Genomic DNA, 27,680 nt, shown 5'->3' on the forward strand with positions numbered 1-27,680 from the left:
AACCCCTCTCCACCTCACAACACTTCAAGGCTCAAGAACCACATTACTGGAAGGCTCTAGAACCCCACCCATGGCACTGGGAGGCTCCCCAAACCCACCCTGTCCTGCTCAGGGTTGTGAGGAAGCCTTGGTAGGCAGTATAGGGGATACCAGGTTAGTGGCTGGGAGGTAACCCCTTTTCCAGACCAATAGAGCTCAGCCTGTAGTGTGCGCCTTTAGCATCTGAGGAAGCACCTAGAGACAGCTAAGCCCGAGGTCAGGAGTAGAGATGCCACCGCAGGCGCTGACAGATGCAGTGTCTAGAGAGCAAGCTGGAGGGAAGGCCTTGGAGGCTTCCCAGAGAGGCATGGGAGATGGCGGGCGGGTGGGCGGGCGGGGGAGCAGCACTGATTCATGCCAGCAGGCCTGCCAGCACACGGGGAGGGCAACTCGCCCAGGCTGGGACAACTGTTATTTTTAAAAGTCTGGGAAAGAAAACAATAATAAACAACAGCGTGCGTGGCAGCTAGTGAGTTTTGAGAGGGGGAGAGCGGGAGATGAATCCGCGAGCTGCGCCATTTATTTGGGGCCAAACAAACCGACACAGGACTCCATTCAGTCCCACAGGGAAAGCGGAGGGGGCAACCGTGCGGTCCATCAGCGGCTGAGAGCCAAGGGATCTGGGGAGAGACAGAAGGCCAGGAGAGGGCCATCTCACAGTGGGCGGGTCCACAGGGCAAAAGGAAGCAACGATTTAAATAAAAAAAAAAAAAATCAAACCAGGGCCAGGTGGGATGGAGTGTGGGAAACCCAGGGAAGTCAGCAGAGAAGGGGGCGGGCCTTGTGGCCATGAGTGCTCACTCCCAGGGGTGAGCACTTTTCTCAGAGGTGGCAAGGTGGGGAAGAGGCCATGGCCATGGAGAGGCCCAACACGGAGCTGAGCTAGGCTCCCGACACAGGTGTAGGCTGGGCTGGGGGAGCCTGCATCCCCTCCCATTCCATTTGGAAGAATGCAAAGTGCGGCCACTGCTGGGGATGACTTGATTCTGTTGTGAGGTCTGTGGTGGCATGAGCCTTGTTGGGGGTGGGGAGGGGCTGTGGTCAGAGGGACATAATCGAAGCTTTCTATACCCTCACGGGGCAGGATGGAAGATAATTAGAGCCAGACTTGGTTTCTCGGGCCAGAGCGGAGCTCCCATGACACAGGAGTTCTGCGACCAGAAGTATGCCGGCAACTCCTCTGAAGAGTGGCTACTCTAGCCAGGCTCAGAGGGTCTGGCCCAGGTGGTGGGTGGGGTCCCTGCCTCTGCACAAGAGTCTCCCCCACTCTCTGTTAACTAGTAAGTGTAGGAGTCTGTCTGACGTGTGCAGCTCACAGTGAGTGGTGAAGCAGATGTGTGTGAAGGAACTCATGGACAAACCGTTGGACGGACAGCTCTCCCTAACAGGGAATGGTGGCCCCAGCCTCTAATCCTAGCATGGGGAGGCAGAGGCAAGACTGCTGGACTGGGGCAAACCTGGGATACTCCGGCAGCCATTTCACAAGACAAAACAACGTGCAAAGGCTACATGTTCTCTGAATCAGTGACAGCACCAAGGTGAAGCGTGCAGGCCTGAAACCCCTGCTTTGTGGCAGGAGGGTGGGGAGAGGAGGGTGGGGGGAGGAGGGTGAGAGGAAGCATTTGTCCCACAGGCCTATGCAATGAAACTGGACCACACACCACAGTGATATCCCGGTACCTCCTGCCGGCCTCACCTCTCCAACTCAGTGAAAGCCTGAGAAGCTGAATTCAATCCCTAGGCCCCACAGAGGACCTGCTCTTCCTGCGTCTCAGTGCTCTCAGACAAGTCTCAGAGAAGCTGCATGACCAGATCTGACCTAAGACATATGAGCATGGACCTCACCAGAACCCTGGGGTGCTTCCCTAACCATCTGAGGCCCTGAGTGCCCGTGTGGTGCCTAGCAGTGACCTCACTGGACTTGCACACCTGTGGCTGGAGCCTGAAGGACATCGGGCCACACAGGCTGGCTGGGACTGCAGCAGTGACAGCTGAAGTCGGGGAGCTGCCACCCTAGGGAGCAGAGGTGGGTTCTCCATGTGGTTAGGTTAAGTTGGGGAGCACCTGCTGGGAACCAGGCATGTGGCCAGGGCCTTGGGAGGCACAGGAAGGCAGGGGAGAAGCAGCCAGCCTGCCACCCCTAGACAGGGGCTCTTGTTTTAAATCATCGGGAAAGAGGGGAAAGCAGGTTGGCTTTCATACAGGGCTGGCAGGCTGTGGACTGGACCTCCTGTCGCCTGAGGCTGAGTGCATGTGACAGGGATTATGGGATCCACAACAAGAAAAACTTTACTCGGGCTCCTCACAGAGACTGCCCCCACCCCAGTCCCATCCCCGCACCACCGGAGGCATGGCTTGGACACGGTTTCCCCCCAACCCGCCCCCCAAGCCCAGGTGCCTCCGTCTCCTCCTCCTTGGTATCATTTGTTTTCCTTAATCAGGTACTTAGGAGCCTGATGAGAGGCCAGGGAAGACCCAGTCAACCTGTAATTAGGGAGGTTTGCAGCAAGCCTCATTAGGCCTCCCAACCTTGCCTCCCCGCTTCACCTGAGGGGCCTTAATGAGCTTGTTCCGTGGTGCAGTACTGGGAGGGATAAACTGGTATCGTCCCCAGCAGACAGCCTGGCTTTACTCTACAGTGACCAGGAGGAAGGGGAGTAGGTGTCCCTTCTCCCCAACACACACCAAGCACAGGGGTGGAAGGCAGGCACAGCGGTGGGTGGTGGGCCACTCCCCATTGAACTATAGAGCTGTGTGTGTGTGTGTGTGTGTGTGTGTGTGTGTGTGTGTGTGTGAGGGGAGCCAGGTGCCAGAGAGCTTAAAACAAATATAGGAACAAGGTTGCAGGGGAGCTGGGGGCGTGGCCCAGTGACAGTGTCCTTGCCTAGACTTCCCCAGTGAGGGGCTGGGGTGTGGCTCAGTGGTAGAGTGTTTGCCTAGCACTCACGGGCTCTTCAAACCAAGAGTCATTTGAAAAGAAGCAACATGAACACTGTCATAGCAGAGACCCCCTATAGGCAGAAAGACAGACGGCTCATTCTCTGACCCCAGTTACATTTAGTGCCATGGGGAACATCTTTCGAATGGCACCAGGCTCTCTGGGGTCACAGGATCTGGGACAGAGCCACTTGTATCCTGTCAGCCCTGTCTTGGCCAAGACCACTCTCAGGGAGACGTTGCCTGCCCAGCAAGCCACACTTCCAGGCACCCATGTCCCTTCTGCGTGCCAGCTCTGTGACTGTAGGTCTCACTGTCCCAACCAGTGCTGAGGCCTCCACAGCCTCGCCACGCGCTCGGTCACTCAAGAAGCGGACAAAGGTGCAAGCCAGCCAAGACTGGGCCCTTCCTCATCCTGCCCATAAGAACATGGTAGCTGCGAATATTACAAATGTCACTCAGTCTGTAGGCACCAGTGAGTAATCTATATGGGTACCCCAAAGGCCCCATTCTTCTCCCAACTTGTTACACACACAGACACACACACACACACACACACACACACACACTGCTTGTCCTGACAGAGCACTGATCTGATCAGTTTGTGGGGGTAGGGGGCAGGGGGCAGGGAGCTCTTGTCCTGGGCCCCCCCACCTCCCAGATAATGACTTCTCTTCAGCAAGTTTCTTGCTGCTGTGGCCGCAGAGACAAGTGGCAGAAGCTGAGATGGGGACAGTTGCCATGATACGCGCTGTGGTGATTTAGCCTCAGAGCTTCGGCTCCTGTGGAATAATTTAACGATCTGGTGGGGAGGGAGGCAAGGAAGGAGGGAGGAGGACAGGGGTTCTGTGGCTTCACATCCCCACCTCCAAAAAAATAATCTATGTTCCCAGAGACCCAGGAGGTGCAAGGCTGCAGGAGGGAGAATGGGATCCGGGAGGTTGCGGGGTACCCTCCGCATGTTTCTATAGGAGGGAGGAAGACTGCGGGGACTGCACCTTCCTTCCTGCCCAGGGCCTGGAGTGTCTTTTCCTAAGGGACAGGTGCTGGGAGCCTGTGGCCACCCCGTCCCTCCCCTGTGATGTCCACCTTTATTGTCCAATGAGATACCTTTGGATGTGTTTGTGAGGGTGTTCCCAGAAAGCTGTGACTGAGGCGGGAAGGCCCGTCCCACGTGTGGGTAGCCCCACCCCGTGGGCTGGGGTCCTGAGCTGAACAAAAAGAGGACGGGGACAGTGAGCGGAGCCCTGGCATTCCCTCCTGTCCTGTCTAGATGCTCCCGCGCATCAGCAGAGCCCTGTCCTCTCGTCACCCGCTGCCCACCGAACTGACGGCAGCTGCTACAGGGCAATAGGTCCTTCCGCCACAGTGACCTTCTCTTGGGTAGTGGTCTCAGCCAAGGAAAGTTAACTGACACATGGGAAAGACAGGCCATCGTCCCTGGAGAATGCTGGCCCACAGACCACCCCAGGCCAACAAAGTGAGCTCAGTGTAGCGGACTGTGGCCAGCATGGGGGGGGGGGGTCCTGAGCATTAGACCTGGGGTAGGGGTGGCCGGGACAGGTGGGAGGGCAAGAGAGGGCCCTGCCCAGCACAGGCAGGGAGGGTCAGGATCAGCCCAGCTGCTCTGGTGGATCAGGCCCTGGCAGCGGACGGACGCAGGGAGTAGCACAGTCCTCAGGCTGCCTTCTGTCAGCAGCCCCCGTCACCAGAACCTGCCGCATGCTCTGCAGAGACAGGGCTGGTAACCAACCAAGGGGCCTAAATCCTGTTCCCAGGCCTTTAGCCACACCCATCTCAAATCTTTACAAAAGAGGGACTCTGCACTGGCCCAGGCTGCCAGAGGCTGCAGTGGGATTTGAACTCAGATCAAGTCGTCAACCACAGAGCAAGTGGCTGGTGCCTGTCACCACTGCTTCAGCTGTGAGAAACAAGCTGTGAGGCGGCGGTCTTCCTAATTTACAGCCATCTCAGCTGAGGAGGAGAGGCAACATGGGTTCTGCCAGGTCAGGATACAATTCCCTCAGCTGGCAGCGTTTTACATTCAGGTTACAGAGCAGGCAGTGTGGTGTCAAAACGGCCTGATTTTGGTAACCATACAAAATATGGTCTTTAAAGACACCTCCCCCACACCCCGTCAGTTTTTTTTTTTTCCGGACACAGGGTTTCTCTGTGTAGCCCTGGCTTTCCTGGAACTCACTCTGTAGACCAGGCTGGCCTCGAACTCAGAAATCTGCCTGCCTCTGCTTCCCAAGTGCTGGGATTAAAGGTGTGCGCCACCACCGCCCGGCCAACACCCTGTTTTTATAAGAAAGATCTCTTCAGTAACTTCGAGGTGGAGAGGCAGAGATAAAGCTCACCCCCATGTGTTAGAACTTCTGCCTCAGTGGGTCAGAAAAACTAACACGCATACGTATAAGCAGAGAGTAGATCGAAGTTTTACGATATTCTTGTAGCTTATCTATTTCTGAGAGCAAACGTGCCTTTACCACAGCAGAAGCTCAGGCAACAGCCACACCCCATTTCTCCCTGCCCTCTGTGCTTTCGAGCTGTAAGTACTGTTACCGCCTGCCCTTCACCGGAACCGCCAGTCAGCCTCTGGACAAAGCCTGTTACCCTTGCTATGCCTGGGAGTCACTGGGTGGAGAGGGACTGAAGTCAGCTCTCTGGTGCTCAAACCGTGGGACAGGATACGAACATGCACGTGGTAAACAGGGGAAGTCGGAGAGCTGGGGATGGCGGAAGGACAGAGAGGAGTGGGTTGACATGGGCAGAGAGTGACTTTGACATGACACTGTGTGGCCCATCTGTTTAGTAACGGAACACAATCCCGGAGAAGCAACATCAAAGAGTATTTGATTCTGCTTTGCCACATTTTACAGCTTTCGGCTCAAATCTAGTCTGGCTTTTTAATCCTGACTTTGTTTTTAGGGACGCTCAGGGTGGACCTGGGGCCTCACAGGACCACTCTACACTGAGCTGCACCTCAGCTTTTTACGTGCTGAGACCGCCTTCCTAGGCTTTGCAGACAGGTTTTCAACTTGGGATCCTCCTGCCTCAGCCTTTTAAGTAGCTGGGATATTTTCAAGTAGTTGGCCTGTGCTATTGGGACTGGCTTCTTGGTTTTGTTTGAAATAAGATCTGTGGCTATAGCCTGGCTCTAAGTCACATCTAAGGTGCAGGGCCTAAGCAGGCTTACTGCTGTTCCCTTGGATTTAGGCTCCTCCTAGGCACAATGGCGTCCTTCCCCTTACTGTATCTTTGCCAAGCTCCTTTCCATTCTCTCCTCCTTCTCCTCCTCCTCCTCCTCCTCCTCCTCCTCCTCCTCCTCCTCCCCCCCTCCCTCCCTCCCTCCCTCCCTCCCTCCCTCCCTCTCTCCCTCTCTCCCTCCCTCCCATCCTTCCTCCAGGCTGGCTGGCTGGTTTTCGCTGCAGGCTTGGGGTTTCACTTTGTGCTTGTCTTCTCTGTAAGTCAAGATCAGGACTAACAATAGAGAGAAAGTAATAGAAAGACGGAGGTTCCAGTGGGTGGCATTGCCCCCAGAGAGCCTGTGGGTACCTGTGGGGCTGGTCTGGGCTGCCACCATGACTATCAATACACGAAAGGCAAGTCTTGGGTGGGCACCCACTCATGCAGCTACACCCTGGCACGTGATAAGTCTCTCCGTTCCAAGCCCATGTCTATTTACCCATGGCTGTGCCCCTGCAAAGATCACGGCCGGCCTCCAAGCTCATGAGCCCCACACTCTGGAGGATGCGCAGCACTGTGGCTTCATCTCGCAGTAAGCACCTTCGGAGTCATGACAACACCGACGGTCTGGATACTGCTACATGTCACATTCTGAGACCACAGCTCTCAGCTCCGTGGTATCGACAGTCCGAGAAATGCCAGCCCCAGGCCCAGCTGCAGAAGGTGAAACCCGGAGGAAGGGAAGGAAGCTTGGCCCCCCTGGGGGAGCCTGAGTGGGGCCGGGGATTTGGGGAAGGAAAAAGACCGACACATGGCCTGTCGTCTGGCTCGCCGAGATTACATTCTTTTGCAGCGCTCTGCCTGGAGCACGGCCCCCACGGGTCCTCAATGCAAGGCAGAGCGCGCCTGCCTCTCCAGCACCACAGCTGCCTTCTGGTGCTGCTGACTTTTTTTTCCCCCAAGCCTATAAACAAAACAAACCCAACGACCAAACAAACAGGGAATTTTCAACTGCTCGGGTAGAAGGCAGCGAATGCGAGGCGTTATTTATTCCCTGCCTGGGTGCACAGAGCTTGGAGAGAAACATGCACGGTGCGATTCCCTACCACGCAGGGAGAGAGCAGCCTGTGAGAGACGCAAAGTGCCCACATTCCACCGAGCTTCAATTAAGCAGCGAGGGGAGATGAGGAGGCTGGCTGGTGGACTGGCAGGCCTCTCTCTCCACGGGCACCTCCTTCCCTAGCTGTCTGGTGGACCAGTGGGGCCTCTCTTACCACAGGCGCTCCCTTTCTAGGCTCCCTGACTCCCGGATGTAGGGCTTCTGGTCACCCCTGGTTTGACCGGCTCACAGCCCTGGCAGCTGGAAGCCAGGAGTGGAAACCTCGCTAACTCAATCAATGAGCTCTGACAAGCCTAAACGGTTGTTTGGAAGGCGCCTCTCTCGTCCACCTCCCTTGTTGCCCCAAACCTCAAATACAATAAATTAAATAAAACATGAGATACAATCGGGGCCTTTTTGGCCGCTGTTTCTAGTGGGAGTCAGAAACATGTTAATGAAGCCTGCGTTTTCCCTCCTCCTCTTGATGTTTGCTCTCCCTCCTCCCCGCCTCTCCTGGTGGGTGGGTGGGTGGAGGAGGGGGGCTGGGATATTATTCAGCGCACTGCCATAGGTGTCTTCAGCCAATCACAGGCGATGGCAGCCGCTTGCACCTTGCTGACAGCTGCTGTCAAAATACTCTCCCAACCAGCAGCTCGATAATAACTCGAAAATGAGATACAAATGAGTGATTCCTTGCGTGTGACTGCGCTGACGATCCTGCAGCCCACCGGTCCTTGCTGCGGCCGGGGGACGCCACAGGGCAGCTCTGGCCTCTGAAGGGAGGCTGGCAGAAAAAAAAAAGAAAAAAGAAAAAAAAAAAACCAAAAAAACAAAAGCCAAGTGGCCAGCCAGCCCTGGATGAATGTCTGGGGAAGATGCTCTGACCCCTGAGAGGGTCTTGAGAATTGGTCCAAGATCCCCTTGCCTGGGATGCTATGCCCTTACCCCTCACTCCCAGAGGTACTTGATGTATGGCCAGAATCATCCAGTGCAAGGAATCCATGAGCTACTTTTTGCCCAATACGTGGGGGCTGCATCTAAAACCCCAAGAAGAAAGAGGACCCCACAGCTGCTTCCCAGGGCAAGTATCACCTACTGCTTCCCCCTGTCACCCACAGCCATGCCGACCTGTTTCTCCCTCAAAGATGCCAGCCCCTCACACCTTGGTAAGAGTGGCACAGATGAGCCCTGGGAGGAGCAAGCGGGCATGCAGTCAGCCCTTTTCCATGGTTCCGAGGGATGGGCGGAGCTCCCAGCTCTGGGCAGCAGGCCCTCGAGTAGGATAGACAGCTCTTCCCCAAGGCCAAGGCCGAGAGGAGGCTACCAGGCGCCTCTGCAAATGGTCTAGCACAGTCTCAGGCTTTAAAAGAAGCGATGCATTGATGATGCGTCTCTCCTACTTAATAAACTGCTCTGCACTGGCATGGCAGTCTGGTATGTTAAAAGGTGCTCCGGTGCCTTCGGTTGTTAAAGAGGACCTTATTATGGCGGCGGTCCCAGGGAGGGGCGCCTCTGAGGCCCACACTGACGTCTCTTCTCTAAGCTTGCTTTCTTCTCCCCCAGCAAACTTTTAGTCCCAGTCTATGCTAGGAAACCATTCCACTTCCTCCCCACGTGTGTGACAATGTGTTCTCCATCACCCATCTACTTTAAACAGTGAATGCCGGCGGTGAAGGTGGGCTCGGCCTGTGGAGCCTGCCGTGCCAGCCGAGCCACTGTAGGAGGCTTTTAAGCGTACACTCGGAAGGACAAGAGGCTCTCAGCACACATGAGCAGGGGAGATGCCAGTTTGGGGGTTACGTCTATCAAACTTGTCTGTAGAGTCGGGCGAGGAATGCGGACTGGAACCTGGGCCCCAGGGCCTTGGTTCTGCCACTTGACGGCTATGAGACCCCAGGCGAGTCACTTAACCTCTCTGCCTCCTCGCTGTCTCCTCATCTGTGAAGGGAGTATATTAATGCCGACCCCACAGCAGAGGCTCCTGGGAAGAGGATGGGGCAGTGCCACGATGCACTGCAGACAGCGGCCTATGGCTGCTTTTGTGGCTTCTGCTCTTTCCCACGCTCTTTGGAATGAGATTCACTTAAGAATGGGGAGAAAGCCTTTAAGAGCTAAGCTTCCATTTGTTAGCAGGTAAGGATCCTGAAGGCATTTCGAACGTTTGGACAGATGTGAAGGGCTGGGCAGAAACCATAGGGGCCAGTATTGTCTCAGCTATGTTGATAGCAAGGAGATTCAAACAGGGGGCTGGCCCAAGAGTTCAAAGGTCAAGATATAAGAGGGCAGAGCTACTGGAGAACTGGCCGTAGGTCTGACATGAGTAACTGCGGCAGCACAGGAAGGGGGTCTAGGCCACTCAGGTGAACCAGCACTGACTGCCGCTATGCATGTTGCCTCCTGATCTTCTCTGCACAGGAGCGAGCTGAGCCCTGTGTGCCCTGCGTGTTTGCTCAGAGGCCCCTAACACACATTCTTTCTTCCCCTTTAACACAGGGAAAGCCTCCCCCCACCCAGCATTGCAGAGGTCTTCCTGGCATCCCTCCCTGCTGTCCTCAGTCCCTGAGTATGAAGATGGGCAGAGGGAAAGCCATCGAGGCAGCCGTCTTGAGCAAGAGGAACCTGTGTGCACAGTGCCACCCCGCCCTGGCACCCCAGAGCTGTTCTGGGATGCCCCACTCCACAGTAACAGGTAAGCTTTGGGTCCAAGGCCAGCTCCCTGGAGGAGTCACACTCCTGAGGCGGACCCTTGCTGGGAACAGATTGACAGGGGCATTCTCTCTGGGGGAAATGCCTGGGGTCCCCAAACACTGGGCTCAGAGAACAAGCATTCTAAAATGTGAGAAAAGAGGTGATCAGCGGGGAGATGGGAGACACAGCAGACACTAAGAAACTTACAAAGGCAGAAACAGAGGAAGGAATCCAGGAGCCTGCATGCCCTCTGGCTGCAGCATAGCATCAGATAGCTGTGTGCTTCAGTCCCAGCTCCCAGACTCCTTTGCTACACAGAACCTCACACGTCCTCAGAACTTCAGTGAGTTCTGAAGGAATCCCTCAGACTGCCCCCCTATCTGCAGCAGCCTCTCATCATAGCAGCCCCAGGCTCCTTCCCAACACTGGGTACCCACGGGGCACACAGAGGCTCACTGTGGCACCCAAGGTCCCGGGGTACATTGAGAACCTTGGCATTAGTGCCAGGAACCATGTTGCTTTGCCTGTCATTCTGAGTGCTGGTAAGGACTGGCCGAGGACCTGTGGACACGGACTCTGAGGGGCAGAGACTGAAATGACTGCTTTGAAGGAGACAGAAGGCAGAGCCAAGACTCTGTGCTCAGGTGCACCCTGGGGAGCCTGTGTGCTTGTGCAGATGGGACACTGCACGACCCTTGAGGTGGCCACTCCCACAGCACTGTGCTCGGGACCCTACAGTGCTAGCTTTAACAGCCGCTGCCCGCCTCTAAGCCACCTGCTCTGCGACTTCTGCAGTGAGGCTCTTAGAGGCTCTGGTCATCTACTGCCAGGCACACGGACTAATAATGACAAGCCACAGAGTGCCAGAGGCGCCCAGTGTTGATCAGGAGGCCACACCACAGCAGAGGCTAACAACCACCAACCATGCTGGCTGCGGAAATGACCCAACAAGTGCGTGTGGTGCCAAATTCTGAGACTGAGGCTCAGGGCATCTTCTACAATTCTTTAATCTGCTGCCTAGGGAGGCCATGTCTGACCAGAAGACCCACCAGGACAGTCCTTGTGCCTCTGGAAGCTGACTACCCTGTGATGCAGTGGCGAGGGCCTGCCCCTTCCAGAGGTCCACAGAGTGCCGGACCTAAAGACACTCCCATGACATCTCCCCAGCTGTGTGGCTCCCACTGCCTTTCGTACCCAGGATGCCGGGAGACAGATGGGCAGAGCCCTGCACTGGCTCTAACAAGGGCCATGGGCCGATTGTGTAGACAGAAAGCTAGCGAGACAACTGTTCTTTGTTGAGGGAAGGAAGTTCCATGTCTTCCCTGGATAGAGCAAGTGGCTGCCTGTAGCAGGAAGGAGAGGGAAGACTCATGTCAGTGCTGGTTGCGCAGGGAAACAGGCTTCCCCACAGGCAGGTGGGAACACCCTTGTAGCAGATGGATGAACACTGTCTCGCCAGTGCGCACCATGGCTGCTCCTGCAGTCACAGCAGACATTACTAATCAATTGTGATGCCACTTCCTGCAGAGCCCAGGCAGTCTCCCCTTCACTCAGCACAGGATCCTAGGCAGTCATGACCAATAGGTTTTGCTGCCTTGGAAAGCATCAACTCTCTACTTTAGCTGTAACAACTGCATGGAGTTACTCAACCAACAAAGGGGCCGAGAGCTCACGCGGTGGCCTGAGTTCAGTCTTCTTGGTGGTGCCCTGTAGACTTGGAAAATTACAGACTCCTTCCCGAGCTTACAGCCAATTTCTAATGCCTGAGATAGGAGAGGCATTAGAAGGGTCTAGAGATGCCCCCAGTCCACGAAGTGCTTGGTCTCTCACACCACAGACCATGAGGCTAGGGGCTTCCAACTTTCCAGGGTGCCAGGTTCATATCAATTAGCATAGATTTAAGTACTAAAGTTTATGCAGCATATGGAAGTCGAGGTGACCTCTCTCTCCCTGCTTGTCCCCCACTGCTCGTTGACCAAGGACGTAGATTTACTACTGATCAAAGATCAGAGTGGCTGTGACTGACCAGGGCCTGGGCCTTCTTGGGTCACAGATGGCTGCTGCATGACTCAGTAGCTACTCAAGTCTTCCCAACAGACAGCTGCCACCCGACAGCTGCTGTGGACGCCACCTGCTTGCTCCTGTGACAGGTAGCTCACTACTGCCATCTGTCACTGTTTGGGTATTGATTTTCTAGTTGGAATTTGGTGTCATTTCCAGATTTACATGTGGGGTAGCCTTGAACATCTTACACAAGGATGTGGGAAACTGTGTGGCCCTGCACCTTGCTCTGCTGTGGGGTTATCAGATTATAAGCCTCCATTACCCAGAGAGGTAGAGGAATGAAGGGGACCCCAGGTACAGACAGATCCAGGTGCAATGATTGCTGTGGTCAGGAGACCTTGTCCACCATGCCCTATCCCATGGCAGTAATATCAGGAACATGCGAATGGTAAGCTCACAGCTAACGCACAGGGATCCACCGGGAGTGCTCACCGGGAGCCCACACCTATGCCAATACTGGATACAAGAATCAAAAGCTTAGCTCTCGATTGTAGGCCTGGCCGAGGGTCTCTCTGATGCATATGGAAGCCAGGGAGTATGTGGAGGGGTGGGGGAGGGGCACAGCCAACCTCACTGGCTCCACCCCAGCTGTGACACACCATCCTGTCAGCCACACGGTGCCTCAATTTTTGTCTTAGTTTCCCTCTGTCCTGGCCCTCACCAAAGCCATGTATATGTCCTAAAGCGGCTGGCACCCTGGATCCAGAGCTGCTAGCTGGTTCAAGCTATAGGAATCTAAGGTGCAGGGACACAAAAGCCCTTGTTCCTGAAAGGCTACCTTCTCCCCAAGGACCTTAAGCGGCCTTAGCCAGTAAGATCCAGAGACCCATCGTCCAGTGTGGGGGAACAAACGTTGCAGACTGGAAGCGTGTAAGGTCTGCACGGATGGGCCGGGCTACATGAGCACAATCAGGTGACAGGGCATTGCCATCAGCCAGGCACAACAATGGATTCCGGAGGGACTGTGCCCAGTGCAGGAAGCTTCACGGGAGAAGACAGGGAGGGGCAGACTCCAGGGAAGGCAACTGAGTGACAAGCCCCGCATGAGTAGGCACCGAGCTGCCACAGGACCACAGAGACGTGGCCATCATGGAACCTGGGATGCGGTTCCAGAATACACAAAATGACAGAGACAATTAGAAAGTTAATAAGAGAAGTTAGTTTACAGATCAGACAACTGGGGCTAGGGGGACGCTCAGCAGCTGAGAGAGCCTGCTGCTCTTCCAGAGAATTGGGGTTCAAGGGCTAACGCCGACATGGCCGCTCACTGCCCTCCATGACGCCAGCTCCAGGAGATCCAACAGCCTTTCTGGTCTCTGTGAGCAACTGGTCTCCCACAAAGACACATGTGCATACACATACACCCATACCATCCCCCACACACATATAGATCAGACAACTACTATCATTGGGAAACTGAGTAAGAGTCCCACAAACGAGACTGGGTAGAGAGGGTGGGTGGGGCACCACAGTGCTGCCTCCTGGCAGAGGGAGGCAGAGCAACAGGCAGGCTGGCCACAGCTCACCTAGATGACATGGCTATGACTCAGGGCAGCATGGATACACTTCCACAGGCAGGCGTGGAAGCCCAGGGCTGGGAAGTGGGACCTCACTGAGTGCACACACTATGCTGAAGTGGGTGGAGGGGCCCCTCGCGCTGGGTGGTGGCAGGGCCGGGCAACGTGGGGACATCTGTGTCTTGTGTGGGATGTTGGCTAAGGTGTGGATATGTGGGCGCTCAAGCCTGTGATGCACACACCCCTCAGCATCTGGCCACCTCTGCTGACTTAAGCATGCCACTGGATCAAAGGTCTGTCTTCAGAAACCTTTGCTTGCCACCCCGAGATTGACACCTGTCCACCTGGAGCCCACAATCCCATTCTGATGCTGGATCTCTGCAGATGTTATCTAAGACAGACAGATGGAGCCTTGGGGACCACATCACAAAGAGCATTTAGCCTATGTTGTCAAGCACAGATGGGCTCACTGTGAGGGAGGGGACGTCACTGGTCCAGGGTGTGGCATCTTTCCAGAGAGCCAGGGGAATCTGAGGTCCCCTCCCTTTATCCCGCCCACTCTGTGCAGAGCAGTTCAGAGAACTGGAAGCTTCTAGAAAAGGCTGCCAGGACCCAGGATGGAAGGCAACAGAGCCACCGCCCTCCCTCCACTACCTCCGTGACTGTGAGAGGAAAGCCAACTGACAGGGACAGACTGAGCTGTCTGCAAAGTCAGCACAACAGGTGTGCTGGGCACAGGGGACCCGGGCCTGTAATTAAGGGCTCTGGACGCCTGGTGTGAATTGCCCATTCACACCCTCGCAGGTGGCTCACACCTCTGAGGAAGAAATAGCAGGAAAAAAGAGAAAAGAAAAAAATCCGTGTTCTATCTAGAACCAGAGCCTGACCAATCTGAGAGGCACTGGACATCCCTGCCCTTTGGGGACAGTCGCAGGAGGGTGGTGGGCTCTAAAAGGTAGCTAACTTCCCCACCAGAGCCGTGTGACCCTAGGCAAACTGCTTACCCTCTCTGTGCTCCCCAACTTGGACTTCACCAGCATTCTAGAGTAAGGCTCTACCCAGTGGGGCTGCATACTCCGTGAGCATCTTCTGCGTACCCACTGGGTACCAGGCTCCCATGCACACTGAATGACTGTCTTTCAGTCTGGAGTGGGGCTTTGTTCAATAAGCAGATAGTCACGTGGGCAGAGGTCAAAGGGGAGCTGGCAGACAGGCTGGGAGAAGCCAACAGAGGAGATGGAAGGGACCCGGGCAAGGCCGAGCTGAAGGCCTCGACTACACAGCTATAGTCTGAGGCACTGCTGTGCCTCATCTGTGCTTGGTACTGGGCACTCGAATTTCTAGATGAGACGCAGGCCACAGAGTTAGAGACGGAGGCACTGGACTAGAGGCCCAGGCTGTGTCCTTTCTCTTACTGCCCAGAAGACTCTGACATCATGTCTTCATGTCTCGCAAGTCTAGGATAGAGGAAACCTCCGTGTGAGAATCTGAGGGCTGTGTGTGTGTGTGTGTATGTGTGTGTGCGCGCGCGCGCGCGCATCCACTTGGGAAGCTAGCAGGGAGAGAGGGAAGAAGGGAGAGGAAGCTGGAGGGGCTATAGAGTCTCAAACCCAGGAGAGGCTCGACCTCTCATGCCTGTGGGTGGGGGTGGGGTGAGAGCACGAGCAGGGAAGGGAACTTCTCTGGTGAGTGCTGTGTAAACAGTGGCAGCTGGCAGAGCTGTGTGGGACCCAGGCTCATGGGTTTTCCGACCCTCAGAACCAGGGCTGTAGGCAGCTCACTTCAGGGCCTAGCTCACCAGTGCGTGCCAGCCCATATAAACCATATCTGGGCCACATGTGGCCTACGGTTTGTCAGTGGTACCTCAGGTTGTAGTGAGCCAGGTGACAATGACACTTGGCAACAACCAGTCTTAGGAGGGACCACAGGCCATTCTGTAGCTCCTAGGAGACAGGCCCTGTCTCTGTGGGGCAACTTTCATATACCAAAGGCTCTGTGTTCTGGGAGGATGCACAGCAACAAGGAATACTTTACAGAGGAGACTGAGGCAGAGGGATTGTCTGGGACTGACAGAGTCAACAGTAAGGGCCTCTTCCTACAGAACAGCCGTGCCCTGGGCTCTGCAGTGACTGACTGGCTGGGGACCAGGGAAAACATCAGGCCCTCTAGGCTTGGGCTCCGTATCTATAAGATGTCCAGTCCTTAGCATCAGTGTGGTGCTCTCAGATACCCAGTCCTTTTCTGAAGGAAGCAGACAGTGTGCAGGCCTGGGACAGCTCAGGCAGGCTCCTTGTCCTCTCAGTGTGAGGGAGAAGCTAAGTCTTGTCTTCACACAGATGGCTTGTGCCCATGGCTAGGACGGCAAAGTAAAGGCCCTGTAGGCAGGGGGCCGAGACGGGGAGAGAAGCAAACACGCCCTAACAGGACAGGAAAGTGACAGCATTTCTTCTACTCCTCAAGGAGAATGAAAACTTCTGAGCAGAAACTGCCCCAGAGATCTGTAAGAGGCAGCGGCTGCGCACCCTCCCTGCCTGCCACCCAGGCCTTCTCTCCCACCCTGGACTCCTGACATTAGTCTCTCAGAATTTCAAGCCAAACAGGGTTCTGTGAAGTCCACAGGGACCCAAGGGGAGTCTAGGGCTGGGCATGTGCCCTGCCTCCACCCCAAAGTGAAGAAGGTGGGGCCCCAAAGATGCTGCAGTCACCCGGGGAAGGAACCATTGGGAAGCCTGGGCTGTGTCTGCCACACTGAGAATGACACTGGTGGCCCTCCCTCCCAGGCCATGCCCTTTGCTGTTAGAGCAGGGAGGTAGCAGGTTGACAGTTACGGTTCCTCTCCAACTGATGAGAAAACTGAGGTTGGCTGACCTCTGCCTTCGAATATCCTAACCTTCCTGCTACACATCTGACAGATACCTGCCTGCTGTGAAAACCACACACCAGGTTTCAGAAGGGACACCAAATCAGGTGTGGAGCCTTGTGTGACTCTGCAGGCTGCACGGCCACAGGCCAGCCCTGTAGAATCTCCTTGGGAAGGGAGACTGCCTTTCCTGAAACGAGGGACTCCAGGTCAGGCCACCCCAAGGAAGACAATGGGGGGCCCTTGGAGCTTGGGCCTATGGCTACAGCTGTGCAGCCCGAGCTGCAGTGTGTACATGCACAAGGTACACAGACACTCAGAGCACCGCTGCTGGTCCTTCTACAGGGTAGACGGGCCTGGGCAGACAGGTTCTCCAGGTGTCCTTGAGGCTGATGGGAGGGAAGAAATGGTGGTGTGAAAGGCACACACTCAGGGAAAGGGGGAGACGATGAGAAAAGCTACAGAGAACCTCCTGGATTCTGCAACGTGGGGAAAGACACAGGTTCTGCCAGCGCCTACAAATCTTGCTCCTACAGTTTTAGTGATGGAACCATGGTCACCACCCACTGTGACTGCTCCCTCACAGAGCCTGACAGCCTCTCTCTTCCCCAGCCCTCTGCAGACAGCGGCAGAAGAGAGGACACTCCTGACATGAGTGCTTTCCCTGGGGTCCTAGCATAGTGCCTCATACAAACACACATTCACCCATTTCCCCACAGAGACAACCAGGGGGTGACAAGTCGTTCTAAACCTGGGAAGGAAACAGATTTACAAGGCCAAGCTCTAGTCCGAGCCCTGAAGGCCCCATAGCCACTCAGACATGCAGCCTTAAGTAGGCTGTGCCTCGAGTTCTTTGGCCACACAGAAACCCTCCCACGGCCAGGGCTGCAAGCTCCAAACCTGTCAGGACAGCAGTCACCAGGCACAGACCAGGACCGTGGGTCGTGACTTCGGGTGTATCTACCAGGAAAAGCCTCCCAATCCTGCTTGACGTAGTAGGTCAACCAGTTCTCCCAAACCCTGAAGCCACTTCCCTCAGTCAGCGACCTTTTGCTGGCCGGTGGGTGGCTTTGTCTAGCATCAGAGCTGAGACATCGGCCTGGCATCCCTGGGAAGTCTTACAGTGACCCCTGCTGTCCACCACTGCCATCGGCCACAGCGCTCCATCTGCTGGGAACCTAACAAAAGCGAGGCAGTGCCTGCACGGACAGTCCCAGCTTCAGGGGTTGGTGACCGCTCGGTTGGAACAATGGCGGAGGGGACGGGACGCCATGTAAGTACCTCCAGCGGACACTAATTCCCTGTCTACTAAAGAGAAGTATAATACACAGATCAAACAAAGCACCTTCGCCTGCCTCGCGGTCTTTTGTTTCCCTGGATAAATGTCATCCCCAATATGCTGTGGATCCAAGTGACACCATCATCTCCGAGGGATGTGGGTCCTGATCAACACGCACGGTTCTTAGCGACTCCTTTTGATGCGGCTGCTGTGAGATTGGACTCTTTTTTTTTTTTTTTTAAAGGCAGAGGCACCACAGGCGAGCAGGGAGCTGACACTCTCCCGCTCCTTTTGCCTGATGTGCTAGATGCGGGTACATGAAAAAAACAAAAACAAAAACAAAAACCACACTCCCCTCGCCACCGACTGTGACCCGTGACATCAGGCACCAGAGCTCTGACTGGTGGGGATGGCACGCAGCATCAACTGGGCCGACCGCGGCGGTGAACGCCCCCACCCAGGGAATGGGAGGGACAGGGAGTGGGATGGGCTTGGAAGCTGATTCCCCAAGCAGCAGCCCATCTCTTAACCTCACAGCAAGAGGAAAGACGCAAGCCTCACAAAGATAATTCCCTCTCCAACTCAGCACTTGTCATGTAGCCGGGGTCTGCCTTGCAAGACGCAGACAGGTCATTCTACCCGAGACATCACCTGAGGAAGTGACAAGCAGAGGATGAGCGCTGCTGGCACGGCTCCTCCCTGGCAGGTCACGGCACAGGAGACGGGGGACTCGAGGACCCCGAGTTCTCTAAAACCCCAGCTCAACCTCAGCAACTGGCACTGCCCCACTTGATGTTCTGAGAATGCGTAGTACCTTGGGGTGCCTCAGGACCCAGTGCCCTCTCAAGGGATCACAGAAATGTCTCCTTAACTTGGGACTCAATGCAGAGCCACTCAGTTACTCCCAATGCTCTTCTGTGCAGGTATGGGGTGGCCGGCGCGAGGCCCGTGTGGCTGAGACTGTCAGAGTTCAGATGGCGGAGGGCTGGAGACATGGCTGCCTCAGTGGTTAAAAGCACTGGGTTTGTTGAACCACTGAGTGCTCGTCCGGGGCACCTGGGTTCATTCCCAGCACCCACATGGCAGCTCACAACCGTCTCTAACTCCAGTTCCAGGGGATCTCATGCCCTCCTCTGGCCTCTGAAGGCAATGTATGCACACAGTGCACGTATGGAAGTTAAACGCTCACACACATAAAACAAAAGGTGGGGGAAAACCACGTGCAGAATGAGCCCGACAAAGGTTCCTGTGTCAGGCCCCTGCCTGCCGTCACGGCCTGGGAAGGAGAGCCCTGAAGCTCCTCCCTTGGCCTCTGTCCCAGGCAGGTTGTCTCTGACTCTCATCACTCGCCTGGGCCCCAAGCCGAGACTGTCCTGTACTAACAGAGCATGGCCTGTGTTCTGCACGTCACATTCACTGTCCTCCAGAAATGGCTTTTCCCAGAGAGCAACGGAAACCAGTGTCTTAATCCCATGAGGACAATAGCATCCTCTGGGGAGCTGAGGTGAAGGTCCCAGTGTCTGGGTCCCACCTTGAAGGAACTGAATATCCTGGGCCAAAGTCACACAGAGGGATGGCAGTAAATCCCACAGGGGAACCACAAGCTGCAGCCACCGGAACTGCTGTCTCTCCTGATATCTGCTGACAGCCCTAAGGTATAGGCACACACCCAGACATCCTCCTGCCTGGGCACAATTGTACCATAATCTCTGAGATTAAGGACGCTAGATCAAAGGCAAAGTTTGGAAAGCCCCATTATGGGTTTATAGCAGCATCGGTCAGGACCTGGGCAGCCTCCCAGCCTCCAGGGGGCGCTGTGCCCACAGGCCAGTGTGGGGACCCACCTGAAAAGCTCCCGGATCTCCCTCTGGTTGGCCTGGAAGGGGATGTTCCGCACCAGGATCTTGGAGGTCGTCTGCTTCTTGGGAACCTGCTTCTTCCGAGTGGATGTCACGGCAGGCCTGGAATGGGATGGGGGAAACACCAGGTCATTTTTGGGTGGCCAACTGCTTGAATCTAGACCAATCCTGTCACCTTCCCACACAAAACACCTCCCTGTTATTTCAAGTGGACTACGGAAGGGGCCAGGATGAAAGCGGAGGAAGTCAGCCCATCCTGCACTTGGAGTGACAGGGGCCGGGGTTATCTTCTTCCTGAACAGCGTAGCCCATTGCTGCTGTCCTATAACAAGGACCTTAAGAAGGAACCGCACGAGGGGGGCCACAGGCATTCTGGGCGAGCACTTTACCCCTGGGCTACATATACTCCCAGCCCCATCTCCTCCTTTATTATAAAAACATGTCTAAGCTCTCCCCCAGGGGATGGATATTGATTGGTTCAGTTGAGCAGAGAAGCGGGTATCAAAGCTGACCAGTGAAACCTTAATTGGGAGGAACCCCAAGTGGCTGAGGAATTGGGGTGTGTATGTGTGTGTGGGGGGCATTTAAGAACCAGGGGACACAGAACAATCAGCACCAAGGTCAGACAGAGAGAGTCACCACCCACCAAGGACAGAGGAGACATCTGAGGACTCACTTGGTGGCCCGTTCAGAGATCCGCACTTCCAGCTTGTGGCCGTCCACAACGTGACCCTAGAACACAGAATGACCAGGCCTGGTCACTAACCCACTCTTGCCTTCTCCAGCACCCACCCAGCCTGTCCCAGACAGAGGGGCTGGTGGGAACCAAGGACAGAGATGGCTTTAACACGAAAGCTGTCCCGAGCCATGCAGCAGGTGGCTGATACCCCCTACACACACACACACACACACACACACACACACACACACACACACACACACACACGTAAGCTAGGCAGTAACTGCAGTCCCCAACTGCAAAGCTGCTGCACTAGCAAAATGACCCCTGGAAATCCCTCCGCTATCCCCAGAAATACAGCGTGTGCGGCTTTGGACATGTGATCCCCGGCAGTGATGAGCACACACGTTCCTGCATAGGAGAGCACATGGCACGCATGCAAATTCCACGCTACCAACTCTTGAGAATCGCTAAAGAGAAAATATGAACCACAAATTTCAGAGTTGAATTTGAGTCAAATGAAGACACAGGGTCCGGGAGCATAGTGTGATTTCTGGTAAGCGAAAGCTGAAACCTCACAGGGCCCACGCTGAGCTGTGTCCTCGGCCTTGTGTGGCCTGATGATGGTCAATGCAGAGAGCTCTACCTTTATTTTTCTTGATGCAGGGCCTGCTATATAGATCAGGCTAGCTGAAGACCTGCTATGTAGACCAGGCTGGTCCGGAACTTAGAGGTTCTCCCCAGTACTGGCCTTGTGGCTGTTTTCTAAGCATGGTTCAGGTCTCTCTATGGCTGCCACAGTCCCATTCTTGCTGTTGAGGACCACAATCTGTCTCTTTCCCTTAGCCCCTCTCCCAACTTGTTCCTTGGCCTAAGCTAGGGTGATGTCTTGTGATGGGATGCAAGGGTTCCCCAGTTACCCCCAGACTATCCATGCTCCCCACAGTAGCTCAGGAAACTGTCCTAAAACTCCAGTCAGAGCTCGGTCTTCCTCTGCCTTCAGGCCCGGTGCTAGCCCTCCAAAGGACTTAGGGCTCGGTCCGGGGCTCTACACCTCCTTCCTCTGTCTTAGGGCTGGGCGTCTACACCTCCTTCCTCTGTCTCCATCCTGCTCATCACGCTCTTCGCTCTGCCTCTCAAACATACAAAGCTCACCCCTGCCTCAGAGAGCCTGCCAGAGGCCCCTGCACTTGCCATCCCCACCTCCAAGCTGCTCCCTCCCAGAGCGCTGAGCAGGTGACTTCTGTCAAGACAGGTACTTGTTTTCTGCAAGTACCCCTGGAGGGGGCGTGACTTCCACGGAGCTCCTGTGACTGAGCTCTTACCCATTTGTCCAGGTCTGAAGCCCTGGCTTTCCCAGCAGATGGAGAAGCGAGAGCCTCTGGTTCAGTCATGGTCTGACAGAATGTCCGGTAGACAGACAGGCTTGTGTGTGTATACAGCCCCAGTCGCTGTATTTCCTGGGATATCTGAGGGATTTCCTGGGGTCGTTTTGCTAATGCACCAGCTTTGTATCTAGGGACTGCAGTCAGAGCCTAGCTTACGTGTGGCTCAGGTGGGTTAGAACGCCCCATAAAGAGCCTGCGAAACAGAGCGAGCATGCTTGGATCCATGGTAAAGGAACGGAAGAGTCAAAGTGACCAGGGAGGGTGAGAGAGGCCCTTACTCTTTCTTGGTCTTTCTTGGGCCCTAGTCTCACCATGGTGACCCAGAACCCCCGTCTTACCTGGAGCTGCTTGAGGGCTTTCTGGGCCTGTTCTGGCTTCTTGTATTCAACGAACCCAAACCCCATTGAGAGTAGCATTCCTGAGGGAAAGAGAGAGAGAGTGAGGGGGGTGGGGCGGGGTGGGGCCCAGCACCAGAGTGGACCACTCGGGAAGACTCCACAGATGGAGCTCCACTTATCCCTCTTGTCATAGCCTCTTCCTTCAAGCCAAGGCTTAGCTCATGCTAAGAGACCTAGGACCAGCTCACCTCCTAATCAGATTCTGCCCTTCAGAGGGATTAACAGGGTGGTCATGGCTACACCAGCAGGCTCCTGGGACCTGCCTGACGGACACCCAGAAGGCACCATGGCTGTCCATCACCAGTCAGGAGCACGCTGGGCCAGGCCCCTGCTATGTCCACAATCCTGCCTAACCGAAGGAGACTCTGGATGGGATGGCCCTGCCCACCCCGTGCAGGAAACCAGGAGGTCGGCCAGGACTCAGGAGAATTCCTGGGGCCAAGGAAAGACATGAGGTCTAGGTGCCCAGGGAGGCACAAGATTAATGAGTCAGTAGAATGTTCTAGAACTTAGTCTTCTGGGTATTTCCCTTGGGAAACAGGATGGAAAGCCCAAGGTCAGCCATTTCTTGGCACACCTGGGTAAGTTCCAGAACACAGAGATAAAGGGACGAGGCAGAGGCTTCAGCTCCAGACTGCTGCCCCACGGAACTGTTTTAAAGTGGCTCACTACTAGAGAACATTCTAGAGGGAAGAGCCCGATGTGTCAGATGGGTCTGCAGAAGAGCAGGAGGCCTGCGGCAGGCCAGGGACCACCATAAAGGAGGGTGACACCTGGAAACCGGAGATGAGCTGGAGATGCCATGGTGGGGTCCCGACCCCTCCCTCACACACTCACTCCTTCAGGAAGCGCTCCCACGGGGTCCTGGGGATAAATACCTGCTTTATTCTTCTTCTTGGAGATGGTGCAGCCCTTTATAGCTCCTGCTTTGGAAAACACCTGCAAAAGACAGGCCCCTGTCACCAAGCTGCCTTCTAGAGCAGCCACAGCCGGTCCCTTACATGAACCTGGCCCCGAGGTGAACAAGGGGGCAGATGCGATGCTGCCAGGAGGCCGCAGACTGAGGGGTCCCATCCCTCTGTTCCCCAAACTCACTTCCTTCAGGGTCTCCTCTGTGGTGCTGAAGTTAAGGTTCTTAATGAACAACGTGCACCCTGGGATGCTCTCTTCCTCCTCCTCCTCCTCCTCTTCCTCCTCTTCCTCCTCCTCTTCCATTTTCCCTGCGGAGGCTTCTGCTCCTTCCACTGAAGCCTTTTCACCTTCTCGGTCGACAAAGAAACCAGTGTGTTACACGGTGATATTGCAAACTCACAGACATCTCAGGACTTCAAGCACAAAACTTGCTAGATTAAAGGGGTCCTGAGATGCTGTTGGGCCTCAGCAGGAGAAAGAAAGAGGGAAAGAGAGGGGGAGGAGGGGAGAGAAAGGGAGAAGGGGAGCGGGAGAGATGGAATGAGAGAGGTGGAGTCAGGGAGGGAAGGAGGGAGAGGGAGAGGGAGGGGGGAGGAGGGGAGAGAGAGGGAGAGGGAGGTGTAAGGCAGGCAGGCAGGCAGGCAGGCAGGCACGGATGCCCTGCTGCAGGCCCCATTCAAGAGAGGATAGAATACTGAACACAGACCAGAACCGTGAGTGTTCAGCAGGCCTGACCACACTGACTTAACTTTAACCTAAATTACCACATCAACTATTCACTGTCTTTAACCATGAACCTAAGCAAAATGTTATTTTCCTCAAAATCACAAACACTCCCCACCCCCAGGTACTTGAAGAACTTTCAAACTAAAATCTAATTTGAAATCTCTCAAAATTGTAAAATGGGGGTGGGGCCCATTTGAAAACAGATCATTTTCAATAGCCCTGCCCAAGGGATGCACTGTTGTCAGAAACGTGAGCTAGGGCAAAGCAACACCGGACAGGTCGCACGGGCCAGCTGACAGCTGCTGGTCTTTGCCCTCAGTCCAGCGTGTGTGGGTGGGCGGGACTTCCTGGTGCTCAGCTCTGCCCATCTCCCCAGCCTTCTTCTGAAAGCCTCACTCATGGCCTGCTATAACTGTCAGCCCCACAAACCCACCCGGCAAGCTCAATGGAGGTGACATAGTGACACTGTCACCTGACACGGGGGGGGGGGGGGGGGGGTGTTACGGCTGCACCCTCAGCTCTGTGTGGGCCTGGCCCAGAGTGCCTCAGACAATGGAGGCTGGTGACATCTCTGATGCATGTGCACGACCTCAATGAGGGACCACATCACACAACATTGGGCTCCAGAACATTCTGGAGCCTTCTGCACCTGAACCCTAAATCTCAGGGTGTGTCAGGTTGGTGTCAGGAGTCGTCAGGACCAGGAAAGACATTTTCAATGCACACAGTAGGGAAGGTGATGGCTGGTGGGGAGTGGGTGGGGTCCCTTCTTGATACTGCTCAATGTCTAACACTTGGAGAGGTCACCTCAGCGTGGTCAGAAAGGTGGACTTTTCAAGAGGAGGAAAATGTAGGCGTTTTTAAAAAGTTAGTTTATCATTTCTTTCAACTTAAGTTGTAGGAGCACTTGGCTTTCAGCCATGCTAGTCCCGTGCTCCATGCCCTGGTCTGTACCACAGTACTGACCCTGCCCTGGTCTGTACCACAGTACTGACCCTGCCCTGGTCTGTACCACAGTACTGACCCTGCCCTGGTCTGTACCACAGTACTGACCCTGCCCTGGTCTGCACCACAGTACTGACCCTGCCCTGGTCTGCACCACAGTACTGACCCTGCCTGGTCTGCATCACAGTACTGACCCTGCCCTGGTCTGTACCACAGTACTGACCCTGCCCTGGTCTGCACCACAGTACTGACCCTGCCCTGGTCTGTACCACAGTACTGACCCTGCCTGGTCTGTACCACAGTACTGACCCTGCCTGGTCTGTACCACAGTACTGACCCTGCCCTGGTCTGCACCACAGTACTGACTCTGCCTGGTCTGTACCACAGTACTGACCCTGCCTGGTCTGTACCACAGTACTGATCCTGCCTGGTCTGTACCACAGTACTGACTCTGCCTGGTCTGTACCACAGTACTGACCCTGCCTGGTCTGTACCACAGTACTGACCCTGCCTGGTCTGTACCACAGTACTGACTCTGCCTGGTCTGTACCACAGTACTGACCCTGCCCTGATCTGCACCACAGTACTGACCCTGCCTGGTCTGTACCACAGTACTGACCCTGCCCTCCTGCTGTCCCCAGTCAGCAGCAGCCAGGGGACAGGAGCCTGACAGCCCCTGGCATGTACACCTAGGACTCGGCCCTGAGCTGTGTCTCATAGGGCATGTTCAGATGGTCACGGGGAGGTAACGCTGCCTTAGCAACTTGCTGAGCCGAGAAATGTTCTAGACAGTATCCAGGATGGGCAGGTCCCTCCCGAGCAGCAGCTGCTCCTAGCCCCAGCCTCAGGAGGTGGGGACTTCTGAGAATGGCTGGCACCTAGTTCTAGATGTACAGCTGGCCTGGCAAGAGCAGCTCCAGTGAGCAACCCACACCCCTCTCCATAGGAAACGCAGGGCACAGCCCACGCAGGCCTTCCCGCCTCCCTACCCTCATCCTGGACCCTGGACGCATGGACACCTGGGAGGGAGGTGGGGGAACGGGGGGGGGCATGGTCAGCACCCCATTTAAAGTACAGTGGGGGTAGTTTGAAAGAAAATGACCCCATAGGCCACGGGGCATGGCACTATTAGGAGGTATGGCCGTGTTGGAAGAAGTGTGTCACTGCGGGGGTGGACTGGGAAGTCTCACCTACTTAAGCCACACCCAATGTGACTTGTAGGCTACTGTTGCCTGAGGATCAAGATGTAGAACTCTCTAGAACTCACAGTTCCCTCTCTAACAACATGTGTGCCTGCACTGCCATGCTTCCCATGACAGTAACGAGCTAAACCTCTGAACCCGTAAGTCCGCCCCTGTGAACTGCTTTCCTTTCTGTGAGTTGGCGTGGTCAGGGTGTCTCTTCACAGCAATGGAACCCTGAGATGGTCGTGCTGAATGAGACCAACAGGGCACAGGCATGATGCACTGCTGCATGCATAGGCATACACTCATACAGAGTACACACGTGTGCATCCACATACACACATGCACAGTACACACGCAGGCATCCGTATACACACAGGCACAGTACACACTCCTGTACCCAGCATGAACTGTTCTGAAGTACATGTGCCCATGACCTTATCCACAGGGTTGGATATTGTCACTGGCCACCAACTGACCAAGTGACCTTCTTGCTGGCCCCCCACCTAGCTTGTCAGCTTTCTCACACCTCATCCCTGGCTTCTCTCTGCTTAGCTCACAGCAACTGCTCCGGCCTCTTTACTGACCACCAGACCTGCCCAACCAGCATCTGCCACAGGACCTTTGCACATGCTGCTCCTGCTCATTCTGCTTCTTCTGGATCCCGTGAGGCCACGGCACAAGCATTCCCAAGCATTCCCCGAGGGTGCTTCCTGCCGGACTGCTACAGAGGACTCATTACTTTCCTCTGGTTGCTTCTTCACAGAGCCCCGGCCCCACTTTCCTCACTAGCTCTGGTCTGTGTGTCTCCAATAGGAGGGGAGCTCACCATGTGTGGAGCTGGGCCTGGGACAGTCATGTCCATTCCAAAAACACCAGCGGGAATGAGTCTGTCACACTCAGCCTGTGCCTGCAACACAGGCCTGGCAACCGCGCTTGCAGTGTTTCTGAGTAGCTATGGAGTCACAGTTCGAGCTCAGACCTTGGGCTGAGCACCCTGAGTCACACATGCGCACTGCCCTCGTGTGAGCGCACAGCTCCAGGCGTCCGTCCCTCTTCCTCACCATCTAGAAGGGGCATCCATAAGGTTCTGAGACAGACCAAGAAGGGACCAGGGAGCCCGCCTGCCACAGGCATCCCAGAGGACTGCACCGTCACCCCCTGTGCACGCCGCAGATTGCTCGGTGGGCCCTCCTGGGAGGAAAAGCGGTGAACCCCTAATTCTAGGGGCAAAGATGCACAGGGCAGGGAGCGATGGCCCCGCCTCCTCTGCCTGGGGCTCTGAGAAGGCCTGCCTGCACCACACATCCAGGGGACCTGGTCCCACCTTAAACCTCGTCACCAGCCCTGCTGTGGCCTGTGTCTGGGCCCAAGGGAGGCTGGAGGTGGCTCAGTGCCAGGGTGATGAAGACAAGGTCTTTTTAAAAAGATGATTCTGCTTAGCCCCAAGTGGGGAGACAAAGGAGAGACAAAAACAAAACCCTGGGTACCATGAAATCCAAATGGATGACAAGAAAAGCGAGAAGAACCAGAGAGGGGGAGGGGGAAGAGATGGCGAGGGCTGGGCGAGGGCGCCGGATGGGGTGAGGCGCTAGACGTAAGGTGGGCTGCAGGGCCCGGAGGGGCAGGGAGAAACTATTCCACCTCAGTCAGCACAAGGACAGCCAGCCACGGGTGGCCACAGGGGGCGTCATTAGAAGCGGGCTGCAGGATTCCCCTGCCCCTCCCCGCTGGAGCTCCTGGGAGGCCCACAGCGACAGGCTGTTATCAGCGGCAAGCAGCTTGGCGGGACCTCCCCTGACTAGCAGCCCTTTATCTGGAGGTGAGGGTCTTGGTTGTGGGGAGATAAAACACGCTGTTCCTGTCCCTCGGGACCCATGCAGGGAACAGCACGAGCTGCAGAAAAGCCCGCCCATC

The 27,680-nt window shown here is 55.5% G+C and overlaps 1 protein-coding gene across 2 annotated transcripts in view; it reads right to left on the minus strand.

The window, feature by feature from the left end:
• Positions 1–27,680, minus strand: part of Rbm19 (RNA binding motif protein 19) — an 80,987-nt gene that overhangs the window by 34,609 nt on the left and 18,698 nt on the right. The window contains exons 17-21 of one of the 2 annotated variants that reach the window (XM_052167761.1): positions 23,092–23,255; positions 22,875–22,935; positions 21,937–22,016; positions 20,208–20,263; positions 19,517–19,633 (exon numbers count right to left, since the gene is read on the minus strand). In XM_052167761.1, coding sequence (XP_052023721.1) covers positions 19,517–19,633; positions 20,208–20,263; positions 21,937–22,016; positions 22,875–22,935; positions 23,092–23,255 — 478 coding nt within the window. Of the gene's footprint in view, positions 1–19,516; positions 19,634–20,207; positions 20,264–21,936; positions 22,017–22,874; positions 22,936–23,091; positions 23,259–27,680 lie in introns of both variants that reach the window. The other variant, XM_052167760.1, reaches the window with a different exon arrangement.

This window comes from Apodemus sylvaticus, chromosome 22, assembly GCF_947179515.1.
Source record: "Apodemus sylvaticus chromosome 22, mApoSyl1.1, whole genome shotgun sequence".
Taxonomy (NCBI): domain Eukaryota; kingdom Metazoa; phylum Chordata; class Mammalia; order Rodentia; family Muridae; genus Apodemus; species Apodemus sylvaticus.